Source organism: Fundulus heteroclitus, unplaced genomic scaffold (assembly GCF_011125445.2).
Source record: "Fundulus heteroclitus isolate FHET01 unplaced genomic scaffold, MU-UCD_Fhet_4.1 scaffold_81, whole genome shotgun sequence".
Lineage (NCBI taxonomy): Eukaryota > Metazoa > Chordata > Actinopteri > Cyprinodontiformes > Fundulidae > Fundulus > Fundulus heteroclitus.
In genome coordinates this window covers 429,497-443,168 of record NW_023397263.1, presented here as the reverse complement: position 1 = coordinate 443,168, position 13,672 = coordinate 429,497, and the positions used below count along the sequence as shown (strand labels likewise).

Sequence of the window (13,672 nt, the reverse complement as noted above, 5' to 3'; positions counted from 1 at the left end):
ATACCCTTTGTGAACAAAGTCACTAATTTCATTGTTCAATGCGTTACATTGTTTATTATACACTTTTACGCGGGTCGACCTGACCCGAACACCACCTGAGGTGTTTAATATAGTAAGTCTCCGTTACTACATACCCTCATAGGTTCGATATAGCTGCTATGTACATTTTAAATAATCCCTTTTTCCCCCCTGCTGTTTGGGAGCAGCACATGATTGTTTTTATGAGTCGATCTACATCATTTAACCGTCAACGAGGTAAGTCGTAAGACCTGACTATAAAAGAGAGCCCATATCTGTCTGTGTATAACCGAAAGTCGAACCGGAAGTTGGTAGCCTAGTACACGCAACGCGGAACTGCGAGGTGCATAGAGCGTATTAGCACCTCAGGCTGGTTTTTTCAGGGTGTCTCTGGGTGGTCTGGTGTTGTTTGATAGCCTCCGGCTTGTCTTCAGATCTTAGTGTTGAATTTTCAAATGGTCTTTGGACCTTGTTGTAATCCGAGCTTTAAATCACCCAGGTGTTAAATTTTTGGATAACCTTGACATTATACATCCACATGTCTTAACTTACAAAAAGACTCAATTTAGAACTGAATTAGAACTTCAGTCTACAGGTAAAAGCCAGTAAATTAGAATATTTTGAAAAACTTGATTTATTTCAGTAATTGCATTCAAAAGCTGTAACTTGTACATTATATTTATTCATTGCACACAGACTGATGCATTCAAAGTTTATTTCATTTAATTTTGATGATTTGAAGTGGCAACAAATGAAAATCCAAAATTCCGTGTGTCACAAAATTAGAATATTACTTAAGGTAATACAAAAAAGGGATATTTTTTAGAAATGTTGGCCAACTGAAAAGTATGAAAATGAAAAATATGAGCATGTACAATACTCAATACTTGGTTGGAGCTCCTTTTGCCTCAATTACTGGCATTAATGCGGCGTGGCATGGAGTCGATGAGTTTCTGGCACTGCTCAGGTGTTATGAGAGCCCAGGTTGCTCTGATTGTGGCCTTCAACTCTTCTGTGTTTTTGGGTCTGGCATTCTGCATCTTCCTTTTCACAATACCCCACAGATTTTCTATGGGGCTAAGGTCAGGGGAGTTGGCTGGCCAATTTAGAACAGAAATACCATGGTCCGTAAACCAGGCACGGGTAGATTTTGCGCTGTGTGCAGACGCCAAGTCCTGTTGGAACCTGAAATCTCCATCTCCATAGAGCAGGTCAGCAGCAGGAAGCATGAAGCGCTCTCTAAAACTTGCTGGTAGACGGCGCGTTGACCCTGGATCTCAGGAAACAGTGTGGACCGACACCAGCAGATGACATGGCACCCCAAAACCATCACTGATGGTGGAAACTTTTACTAGACTTCAGGCAATGTGGATCCTGTGCCTCTCCTGTCTTCCTCCAGACTCTGGGACCTCGATTTCCAAAGGAAATGCAAAATTGCTTTCGTCAGAAAACATGACTTTGGACCACTCAGCAGCAGTCCAGCTCTTTTTTTCCTTAGCCCCTGAGTGAGACGCTTTTTGCGCGTTTCTTGGTCAACAGTGGCTTGACACGAGGTATGCGGCAGTTGAAACCCATTTCTTTCAAGCGTCTCTTGGTGGTGGATCTTGAAGCACTGACTCCAGCAGCTGTCCACTCCTTGTGAATCTCCCCCACATTTTTGAATGGTTTTTTTTTTTTCACAATCTTGACTAGGGCGCGGTGATCCCTATCGCTTGTACACTTTTCTGACCACAGTTTTTTCTTCCCCTTGCCTCTCTATTAATGTGTTTGGACACAGAGCTTGAGAACAGCCAGCCTCTTCAGCAATAACCTTTTGTGTCTTTCCCTCCTTGTGCAATGTGTTGATGGTCGCCTTTTGGGACAGCTGTCAAATCTGAAGTCTTCCCCTTGTTTGTGTAGGCTTCAGAACTGGACTGGCCTGAGAGACCATTTAAAGCCCTTTGCAGGTGTTTTGAGTTAATCAGCTGAGTAGTTTGTGGCACCAGGTGTCTTCAAAATTTAACCTTACACAACAATATTCTAATTTTGTGACACACGGAATTTGGATTTTCATTTGTTGCCACTTTCAAATCATCAAAATTAAATGAAATAAACATTTGAATGCATCAGTCTGTGTGCAATGAATAAATATAATGTACAAGTTACACCTTTTGAATGCAATTACTGAAATAAATCAAGTTTTCAAAATATTCTAATTTACTGGCTTTTACCTGTAATTTAGGCGTCATGTAGCGTAAAAAAAACACGCATTGATCGTGCGTATTATGCTTATAGTGTACATTTATTGACTGATTAAAATGAAAAGCTAAGCGTTAGGACGTGTGTATGCTGCTTTGCTGCGCTTTGCAACGCGTCTGGTGTAATTCCTCTTTAACATCGGCCTCTCCTGAGGGAGAGAGCTATCAGTCTCTGCCGGCCGAGGAGGACAGAGTAGTTGGACACTGCCCTGTTTCTAACATAAAGAAAAAATAAACTGAACTTTTTTTATATTGAATTAACTTGCTAGGGTTTGTACTCCGGGCGTGGCTGCCTTACATGAATGCACTTCAAGTTTAGACATTACAGTCAGGCAGTCTTGTAGACAGGTCAGGGGTCCGATCAGGTAGCGACACAGTGTACCGTAATGTTCCGCTACAGTGTAGTGTGTATATATATATATATATATATATATATATATATATATATAGCGCACTGGATTCTAAGCCGCATCATCAATTTTTGAAAAACATTTAAGGATTTTAAGTGTGCCTTATAGTCTGATGCATACGGTAAGTGGCTTTGCAAATGTACATTAACACCATCTGTACACACCTCCAGTCAGATAATTTTCTCTCACACACACAGAGAGAGAGAGAGAGAGAGAGAGAGAGAGAGAGAGAGAGAGAGAGAGAGAGAGAGAGAGAGAGAGAGAGAGAGAGAGAGAGAGAGAGAGAGAGAGAGAGAGAGAGAGAGAGAGAGAGAGAGAGGAGAGAGAGAGAGAGAGAGAGAGAGAGAGAGAGAGAGAGAGAGAGAGAGAGAGAGAGAGAGAGAGATAGATAGATAGATAGATAGATAGATGCAAAGGACCTCAGGCTGGAATCAAACTCTACCCCGGCGCCATCGGAGCACGCCCCGCAGTGCAAGACTTTGAACCTGTGCTTGATTATTTGGTGAAACATCTCCAGCTAGCATTCAGACACTGCTTTATTTATGATAATCAATCTCCAGCACAATATGTCAGCTAACACCATAGCAAACATTTTAAACAAGCTTCTCTGTCTCAAATACAAAACAGAGAAACTACAGTGCCTCTAAAGGCTCATGAGTCTTTTTCTTCGAGTCCTCCAGCTGATGCAGTCCAGCTTTCCAAGGAGCTCCCAGGTCCCATCAGAAGGTTATCACTTTGGGCTGCTTGGGTTTGGCTTTTTTCACTGGAATGTGAACGTCCTCCAGGTCTGCGCTCATGTTGTTCGACAACCAACCCAGAGTCATTGAGTTAGCTGGAAGAATCAAACAGACAAATATGAAGGATTAGACACAGTGTCATTCTTTACACATTCAAACCCTAGAAGACTTTCATGATTCCAACATGATGAATTTGCTATTTTTTAAAGCAGCAGAACACTACTGTACAAAAGTATTTCTTAATGGCCAATAAATCAGGCATTTGTTGACATATTGCTCTGATTAGACCTCATTTCCCAGAATATTATGCTTTTTCCTGATAAAAAAAATAATTGAATAGAAGTATTGCTATAACTTCAAGGTAATTCTTCGTCGAAGTCTCCCTTCTTGGGAGACTTAACTCTCATTAGAATCTGAACAATTTTAAGGAAAGTTTTAAATAGTATGACGTCGATTTTTTGAATGAAAAAACATTTGTCACCAATACTTCAAAAAAGATCTCTTTCATCAACACTTCAAGTATAGATTGGCGATCTGTGGATCTTTCAGCATGATGAAGCACTTTGTCTGAAATATAACTCTATTCAGTTTTATTTAACCCAAAGAGCATTAAACTGGATGTTTTTTCATTTGTTTGAGTTTCTATAGTATAAATCTGTACAAAGAAATGGAGTCACATTTAGCCTTATACAATAACGTAACACACCTAGAAATGATAGAAACAACTTCAGGCAGATGTGAACTGAATAATCCTCTGTTTCTGACACACATAGATGTAAATGTGCATCGGTCTGTGCTCCCAGGTGCATTAAATGCTTGTGAATCAGCTAAAGAGATTTTTCATTCTCACTGAAGAAGGACACTGGGTTGGATCAGCTTAATTTGGGTGTTTTGATTCCTAAAGTGGAGACAATCACATATGTCCATAAATAGAGCTTGTAATTGAGGAACAATGGCAGCGTTGACGCTGCTGGAGTACATCAAAGGGAGCTTGTTTATAGAGATCCCGCTGACCTGCTGGTACATGATGATGATGATGAGTGGCTAATTAGCCGGTTCAGATTGTCCAGGGAAATTATTTTTTAACTGGGCCCAGTGGTGTTTCAAATTCTAACTCTGCTGCGGTCTTTGCAACCAGAGCTTCTCAAAGGGAGCTGACTGACAGGTTGGGTAGTTTACATCCCTGAGCCGTCCCAAGCCAGCCCCCAGGGAGAACGTTAGTGTTGTTCAAACACAAAATTAATCTAAACCGAGGCTCTAATTTGCAGCAAGGAGCCGATTTCCAAACACAATCAGAGCTCAGACTGCACTCATATTGCTACAACCCTGTTCAAATCAGGATTCTACTATACTATCATAATACTTACAAATTGTTCTCATTATTATAGTTGTGTCTGGAAGGAAATAAAAGCAGGCTCCATGCACGATCGCTGACTCATATTTTTATTTAACATCCTCGTCTCACCTAAGAAGCTGATGGTTTCCTGTCGTTCACTAAAAATGTCTCTGGCTGACAGCTTCGGTGCCATGGTTGTGTGGTGGGTATGTTTACTGATTTGCATATGTACTTAGGGGCGGGGACAGGGCGGCCCCAGGTACATGTGCAGTTGTGTCCATTTATCAAGGCAACGCATGCGGTGACCAGTCTACACACGGTTTTGTACATCAGAATTTTTTGGAGTGCCCCAACTCTCTCCCTACAGTCAACCTTTAGTATGAGAGCTGCATACTCTTTCACACAAGGCCCCAGTTCTTCAGAAGCGTGAGAAGAAATGAGCCAATGAGCCGTGATAAACTCCAAGCACTAGGATAACAAGAATGGGTCCGAGTTTGGAGCAGAAGCTGATATCCAGCATACCAGAGGGATCCACACAATAAATTCTCGCTCTTTTTTTAAACACACAATGTATTTATTAATAAACGCCTTTAAAACTTCTGCAGTGTTTAATTGTTCTTCTGTGTACTACAGGAACATTTGAAAAAGGAAAAAATAGAAATCTTTCTCATGATTTCAGAGACTGAAAACTTTTTCAGGATCAGTTGCTGCCTCATACATTAAATGTAGTTCATCAGCTCGTTAAACAGCAAAACACACTCACTCGCTGCCTGGTGCTCTGGACAGTCCTTCTGGAAATGTTCCACCGAACCACACACCCGACAACAGCCTCCTGCAAACACAGGTCATCAGTTCAGTTTATCAGAAAAAACAGCATGGAAGTAACGATTAGCTAAATAGTAAAAAATGTAGTGTATAGGTGTGAAAATCTCTACTTATACCTGCATAATCAGCAGACAGGCACATCACCAACCCCTAAACTGTGGTCATTGAGCTAGAAATGCAGAATCTCTTCTATTGTATGATTGATTGCTGCTATAACTGGAAGATTGCTCCATTTGATTATTTTGTCTTGTAATGGCAATGAGAATTTATCTTAACAAGTGCCCAAAAGTAACAATCACATTGTGCATGATGCAATTTGCAGACACAAAAACATGCAAAGATAAAAAAAAACAACAACTGATAAATGATAAGTGTTTAATTTCTTTACTTATTTTTACATGTGCAAGTATGTGTTCCTGTTAAACTTGGTGCTGTAACTTTTGGACAGTTGAAAGACGTCCGTTCTATGTACAGATACAAATATTATAATGCAGAGCAGTAAATTATCTTTTCATGAACAAAATAGTGCTGTGAGTTGATCTGGACCTTCTATTGACAGACATTGAAGGGGTGGGAGGTGTTGCAGCAAGGAATGCAGAGTAATTCAAATCAACAGCTTTTGTTGAATGGAAGTCAAGGTAAGATCCTCACTTTGTATTCAAAGCAATAATGTGTGTGTGTGTGTGTGTGTGTGTGTGTGTGTGTACCCTGTGCATAGAGTCCTTTGGGGTTGTCAGGGCAGGAGCGCGATAGGTGTCCAGTCTGACCACAGATGAAGCACTTGGCGTATGGGTATTCACCTGAGGGAGATAGCACAGTTACAACAGCTATACATGCAAATGTAAAGTCGTCCTAAGTCCAGCTGAGGGCCTCACCCAGAGCGGGATCCACTTTGGCTCTGCATTTATGGATCTCGTGTTCTGTGGAGCCACAGCGGAAGCAGATACCTCGGCCCATCTCCTCATCTCTGTCGGCTTCGGGACAGTCAGCCAGACCGTGACCAGGCTTCCTGCAGTTAAAGCACACCTGAGGAGCAGAGAGGGAGGACAAAGTTACTTACAAAAATTGTCATAAAATTGTGCATAAAATTACCAACCTCCCAGGTATGCTCCATGTTATGAATGCAGTTGTGTAATTGAATAAGTTGCCTTATCAGATTAAATGTCAGTTTTTAGTCTTGGATTTTGTGAAATAAATGTCTAGATAAATGTGATTTATAGTGTGGTGCAACATATATGTTTTTTTCCTCTTAATGACGCATTTTTTGACTGATGCGACTTATATTCCGTAGCGAGTTATAAAAGATTAGATCTAAACAAATATGGTAATATACAAATCAAACAGAAGATGTTCTCAGGAAGGTCATTTACACTACAACGGTCTCAGGCTGCTACATAAAGTGCACGAACATTTAAGTGTTAAGATTGTTTTTTTAATTGTTATATTTAAATGTTATATACCGTTTGCTTTCGATTGTTAATATGTTTTATTTTTGTTAAAGCCTGAGTTATACTTGCACGTTGGGTTGTCGCCTAGGACTGTGCAGACTGGGCACGAGCCCGTGGAAAGGCTGTAGACGTTTTTATACTTGACATGGATGCAGGTGCAGTATTCTCTAAAAACACAGGAGGGCAGCTACTCAACATAACCAGTAGAGTTGCAGTAAACAAGAGAAGAAAAAGGTGATGTCACACATCCAAAAAGGCTGTGCGCAGTATTGTAAACAATCATTAAGAATCGTTGGTGTGTTCATGGCAGCTAAACAGAAATAAAAGAAGAGCTAGAGACAGAAAAATGTAGTATGTTCACCCGTTGCACACAGAAAGATGTGAAGAACAGAAATACAGTCTGAATGTAAAGCCCATAGGGATAGTTTTCAAATAAAAGGTTTAAAAACACTTTGCTTAACTAAATAAAAGCCAATTGCTTTACATACAGTGGGTTGTTGTTTTAAACTTGATTTACGCTAAAAGTGATGGGAACAAGTCATAATTCTTGTTTGTACCCATAAATACGGCCATTAAACTCACCTCTGAAAGACTGCCAAAAATATATGCGTTTACTGTTTTCAGTGACATAATAAACAGTAACAACATAGCATTTAACAAAGTTGTGCTCCTGTAAAAGTTCTGTGCCATGTCAGCACGGATGAAATTGGCCAGCGAGGGCTCCTCTGAATTCCCCTATTTTGAATAAAACTTCTTACCATTTCTGATAAAGCTCTTCCTGTGCTGCTTTATAACCAATTTTCTATTAGATCAGCTTGTTTTGCTACTATGTGTTTAACGGTTTGGGTCTTTACCACTGTCATAGGGCTGGGCAATCTAGAGAAGCAAGCATATCGATAGAATAGAAATCATATTGATCGAAATCGAAAATTAAAGAAATTAAAAACATATTTTAAGTGCAGCCGTGGCCATTTTATGCCGTTGCTTAGCGACCTATTTTTAGAAACAGAACATACGTACACTGGATTGAAACAAAACCCTCTATTCAACCAACTTTTTACCAAAACTGCAATTTTAAAAAAAAAGAAAAAATAACACGTGATTTCTGAAATCTTTGAAGGGGGCGGACCTTGGAGGCGGAGCGTTCCTGGGTCTACGTTTATGATTGGTTGGGAGGCTGTAATGACTGTAGTATTAACCTACATGATAGGCTAGAATGCAAAAAGGAAGGAGAACTGTTCTTCTGTTTAACATTTTATTGATTGATTGAGCTTTGTAAGTATACTTTTTTCCTCAGCCATGGTGGGCCTGACAAGGGCCATTTCTAAGGACAATACCACAGACATTTGATCTCAGCGTAATAATATTTTACAGGTTATATGACATACCTGCTAACCAGATCTCCTTGCTAAATCCAGGGATCTGAATTACATACAGCGCACCTGTCTGTGCCTAGAAGCTGAAGTGACCTTTATCCTTTTCCCCCTTCAGATGTGGTTCATAGTTTGTAAATAGTAAGAGAGTTCACAGTCCACCATCTCGGGTTTACATGAAAAGTCAGTCTTAGGGAAATGTGTTTTCTGTGTACAAGGAAAATGAAAAGGCTCCATGTGATCATTAGTACTGAAACAATCTAATTACAGAACTGTGGTGAAAAAGTTTAGAATTAACTTTAAATGGTAAAAACGTCGAGCCAAGATTTTCCTAATGCACTTGCAAATATTCCCCATAAACTCGGTAAAAGCTTTAATGGAATGGAATTAAATTGAATGTGTATTTTTACTCCTAAAATAAGATAATTAGATCTACTGCACATGAAATATGATGTAGATGAGTTGTTCATATTTTAAGTACATAATTCTTATTTCAGTGGCAAATACTCTTATTTACCTGCTCAAATCAAGGACAAATACAATCATTTCCAGAAAATCTGACTGACTTTTAGTTCCCTTTTTGCAGCGCAGACTGTCTGACTGACTAAACGCTAGCTCACAATCCTGATGAAGTAACCTCACAGGTGAGGTTTGGAAAGTGAAATTCCCCCAAGTTGAATGCTCAGTGGGCTTTTGAGGTCTAATAGTAAATTGTCCCACAACAATAAAAGGGAAATTCCTTTATTGTTGTGGGACAATGAAGGAATAAATTATCATTATTTTGACAACCCTACAACGTATTGCCTCAGAGGCGGTTGATACAAATGCATATCATGCTTATTAGATCAGCGTTTTCCTTCTATTTTATAACTGTGCACTTTGTGCTGGTCTATAAAATCCCAACAAAATACACTGACATTTGTAACGTGACAAAAAGTGAAAAGGTTTACAGGCAGCAAATACTTTTACAAGCCACAGTACAGACGCACTATTTGGTTCAAACCTTCAACTTCGGTGTAACTCACCATATTATTCTTCTTGTCCCTCTGCCTCTTCACCCTCCTGTCCTCCCGTCTCTGGTCTTTTTTCATGGCCACCTCCACCATGTCCCTCAGGTCCCGTTCTGTCCCCGTCTCTCCTTCCTTCCCAGCAGGCCGGGCCTGTCCACTCTGGTTCAGATACTCTAGGAATCCATTTACATCCTCGCTGATGTACTCTTTCTTTTTGCGGTTGGGCTTTATCCCAGAAGAACTGCAGGTCCTTCTCAAAGGGTCCCTCTGATCTCGCTGCGACGGCCCAGTAGAGGGAGCGCCATCTCTTCCTGCTCCTCTTCTCCCAGCCGCTCGAAGCTGATTCCAGGGAGTTGCCTCTGCTGGTTTGTGCTTGTGTACATTATTGGCCCTCGCCCACCTCGTCATGGCTTTAAACGAGTGACTAAAACGGCAGATAAACATCAAACTGTTATGACTTATATGCATCTGATCATCTAACAACAAGGTCTTATCTCAAAGTTAAAGTCCTTTAATTATTAATTTTATATTAAGACCATTATCCCCTTATATTTTGTGGGACATTAAATTCGTTTTTGTTTTCCATTAGTGCTTTCATATCAGGAAAAGACTACCATTTTAGGGTGACAGCTATGCAACCAATCACTGCAAAAAAGGAACTAAAGGTGAGTAAAAATTTCTTGAAATTAGTAGATTTGTCCTTAATTTGAGTCTGTATTGGTCCTTGGTTTGAGCAGGTTAATAAGATTACCTGCTAATGGAATAAGATTTCTGCACCTAAAACAGGAACAACTCATCTCCATCATTTTGTTTCAAGTGTAGTAGATCCAATTATCTTGGCAGATAATCTTATTAACTTGCTCAAATTAAGGAATTTTTACTCATCTTTAGTTCTGTTTTTACAGTGAGCATCCTCCGGCCTGAAACAGTTTCAAAGTCGTCTTTACACAGACCATATGGCTATTAGACGATCTTTGGCTCAAAATGATTTCTGAAGATCTTTGAAAGTGAAATTTGGCAATTGCGGTCTATCCTGGTCTCTTTACAAACCGCTTCTATTCATTTTATTCTGGCTAGATTTTCCTAAAATCCGTGCAGTGTTGCCACAAATTTAGCTGCAGTCCTGCAGAATCCAAGTAAACTGGCTAGACGTAAAACATGCAAAGGAGTAAAAACAAGATAAAAAAAACCCAGCATGAACAATTGCACAAAAAAACAACAACACGGTGGATCGGTCGCCTGGTGTGATGTCACAAAAAGCATGCGAGCGCCAGGCTCGTTCTTGGAAAGCTAGATTTTCTAATCTGAATAAATACAGATTTGAGTGAAGCTGAAAATGTGCCGGTGCCAGGTTGTTCTTTCTTCTTCTTCTTTATGGATTTTTTTTGCCGGTTGGCACGCAACGAAATGGTGCATCACCGCCACCAACTGGTATGGAGTGTGGATCAGAATGACTACTACTTATTTATACTAAACAAAACAAGTCACAACCAAATAAAAAAAAAACAAAAACAAAATAAGATTCAAAACCTCTCAATTACATTAATTAATCTAAGATAATTAAAAACAATTACGTAACACTTATCTCTTGAGTTTTTTCTAAGTACTTCTATTAAATCAAATTGTATTCTTTCCATTTTTAGATTTTAAATAATTTCCCTCCTTTCTCTTTTATACAGTGTACCATAACATGTTCTACTGTCTCTTGTTGCTCACAGTATTCACATCTGCCAGTGCACCTTAACCTTTCATTTATCATTTTCTCCATTATCTTGCATACGTTAGATGTTAAAGCAATAATTTCCTGGATTTGTATATTCTTTTCCTGGTTTGCGTATTGGCACCACCGCAGCCTCCTTCCAGCTCTGTGGCAGTTTCCCATCCTCCCATACTTTATTATATAATTCTAGTAATACATCCTTTGAATTTTCACTAAGTTTATTTATCATTACATAACAAATATGGTCGTTTCCTGGTGCTGACATCTTGGATTTCTGGAGAGCGCGTTTTAGTTCTGTCATTGTAAAAGGGTTGTTTAATAAGTCATTTTAATTTTCTTCTTCTTGTAACTCCTCATTCTCCCTTACTGTTTTTTTCCCTCCCTCATCTCATACAAATCACCTTCCCTACTAACTGTATCACCAATTGCTCCAGCAACTCTAATGACAATTTTTTACATGGATTATAAAAGTAAACTTTGATATTTCCTTCTTTAGTCCACACTTCAATTATTAAATATTCCAACTCTTTTTCTATCCCTAAAACTCTATATTGCATTCCTTGTTTTATAAATATTATACATCCTCCTCCACAACCCTCCCCCTTATCTCTAGACGCTATCATATCCTATAATAACAAACTCTAACTCTGATTTAAGCCATGTTTCTTGAATACATATAATACCTGGTTTATTTTTTTAATCTTTAATAAATCCTTTAAACTCCTGACCATTTGCTATTAAGCTTCTTGCATTCCATTGTACAATAATCAGTTTGCCTTATCCCCTGGGCCTCCAGCTTTTCCATCTGCTTCAAGTCTTGTTTTGATATGCTCCCATGATATATCTTTTATGCCCAAAAACATCTCAGCTCCCTTAACTATTATTTTAATTTTCTCGGTTTTGTGTTTAACTTGATCAGAACAGTTGATCACATATGCCACAAACAAAATAACCTTATCCACTGACAGTTCTGGATTTGTTTTCTCTGTTTGACCTGGTTCTATTCTCGACACCTGGATAACATTGTCAGCATCCACCTATCCTTTTTGTCCTTGTACTTTCTTCACTGCTTCTGCATAACTTATGTTGTTAACTGTTTTAACCTGCTGTATTTCCACAACCCTCTTCCTGACTCAATGGAAATTTTAGAAATTAACCGGAGAATTTAAGAATTTAATTTCATCTCCATCTGAGAAACAATGTCTAACTCAGCGCTGCGCAGAGAAGTTATCAAGTGGCTCCAAGGAATGGAACTGTCGTTTTTACCCAAAGAATCTACACAGTTTTATGGAGTCCCTTCTTTCCCATTTTCTCATTATTACCCCCAAGACTTTTCAATGCATTCGTATCACAAATGAGTGCCGTTCTCTAGCAAGCAGCAGAACTGGAGGCGGATACAGCAGTTTTTCCCAAAGCACAATCTGAACATGAAGGCAACTGTTGATGGAATGCTTCACTGTAAACCCGGAGCAGCTGACTTGTTGGTTCACGACATCAAAAACAACCTGACAGCTACAGAGATCATGGCCGAGCCAGACATGAGCACAAACCGGAGGAAGGCACAAATCATCGTCCGCAGGCACCTGAAGCACAGAGCTCTCCTCCCTGATCGGTCAACTTATGTCTTCCTCTACTTCCCGAATAGCCATTCTGACCCAGTCACAAACCAGCTTATGCCAACCGCCGATTCCAACTCCACCGACAGCTCTCACGAAAAGTCGATACCCGAAAAGATCATCTGAGTGTAGCGAGGTTTCACTCTCCGCCTTTCCCTCCTGGGCCTTAGGATCTCCCCGCCACGTTGTTCTGTTAGGGACCACCCGTATCTGACACGAGTTTGATCAACGTAAGAGAAAAGGTCCAGCCGTAGCTTAAACATCAGAACCTGTGGCCGAGAAGGAAAGCTAACCCAGACCGAAAAGGTTGCGTTAGCACTGTCTGTTGCCAGCACATGGCAGCTGAGGAGTTGTTCGCTAAGCCGGCAGAAACAGAAATCTCATAAAAACCATCAGGGAAAGAAATTCAAGTCGAAATATGGCTGCAAATATTCACCAACATTAGAAGAGTCGAGTTAACTTCATCAGACGTATCAAACTCGTGTTTTCTTCTTCTTCTTCTTCTTTATGGTTTTTTCTGGCGGTTGGCACGCAACGAAACGGTGCATTACCGCCACCAACTGGTTTGGAGTGTGGATCAGAATGACTTATACTACCTAAAATAAATTAAACCAACCTACCAAAATAAAACAAACACCCAAAATAAATAAATAAATAAATAAAATAAAAATTAAATCCTATCAATTAAATTACTTAGTCTAAGATAATGAAACATAATCCCATAACACTCATCTCTTGAATTACTTCTAAGCATTTCTATTAAATCAAATTTTATTCTTTTCCTTTTTAAATTTTTAACCATTTCCCTTCTTTCTTCTTCATATTTCTTACAGTATATCATAATATGCTCAACTGTTTCTTGTTCCCCACAATACTCACATCTTCCAGTGTTATGCTTCCCTATTTTGAATAATGTTCCATTTAATCCAGTGTGCCCAAATC

The 13,672-nt window shown here is 39.5% G+C and overlaps 1 protein-coding gene across 2 annotated transcripts; it reads right to left on the bottom strand.

Annotated features, from left to right (window-relative positions):
- Positions 1-3,183: 3,183 nt before the first annotated feature.
- LOC105917044 (zinc finger, CCHC domain containing 9) lies at positions 3,184-13,334 on the bottom strand. 2 transcript variants are annotated; one of them, XM_036134425.1, is made up of 6 exons: positions 13,171-13,334; positions 9,410-9,818; positions 6,439-6,589; positions 6,271-6,363; positions 5,502-5,570; positions 3,184-3,497 (listed from the first exon to the last, which is right to left on the bottom strand). In XM_036134425.1, the coding sequence occupies exons 2-6, from the start codon at positions 9,800-9,802 to the stop codon at positions 3,385-3,387; spliced, it is 819 nt and encodes a 272-aa protein (XP_035990318.1). In that variant the 5' UTR covers positions 9,803-9,818; positions 13,171-13,334; the 3' UTR covers positions 3,184-3,384. The 2 variants fall into 2 exon arrangements, with proteins under 2 accessions (XP_035990318.1, XP_035990317.1); XM_036134424.1 differs by having other exon boundaries at positions 13,167-13,333.
- Between the last annotated feature and the right edge of the window lie 338 nt (positions 13,335-13,672).

Coding starts and splice junctions, on each gene's coding strand:
- LOC105917044 (XM_036134425.1), bottom strand. CDS start 9,802: ATGACGAGGTGGGCGAGGGCCAATAATGTACACAAGCACAAACCAGCA. Junction 6,590..9,409: donor GGGACAAGAAGAATAATATG/GTGAGTTACACC, acceptor TCTGCTCCTCAG/GTGTGCTTTAACTGCAGGAA. Junction 6,364..6,438: donor CAAAGTGGATCCCGCTCTGG/GTGAGGCCCTCA, acceptor TATCTCCCTCAG/GTGAATACCCATACGCCAAG.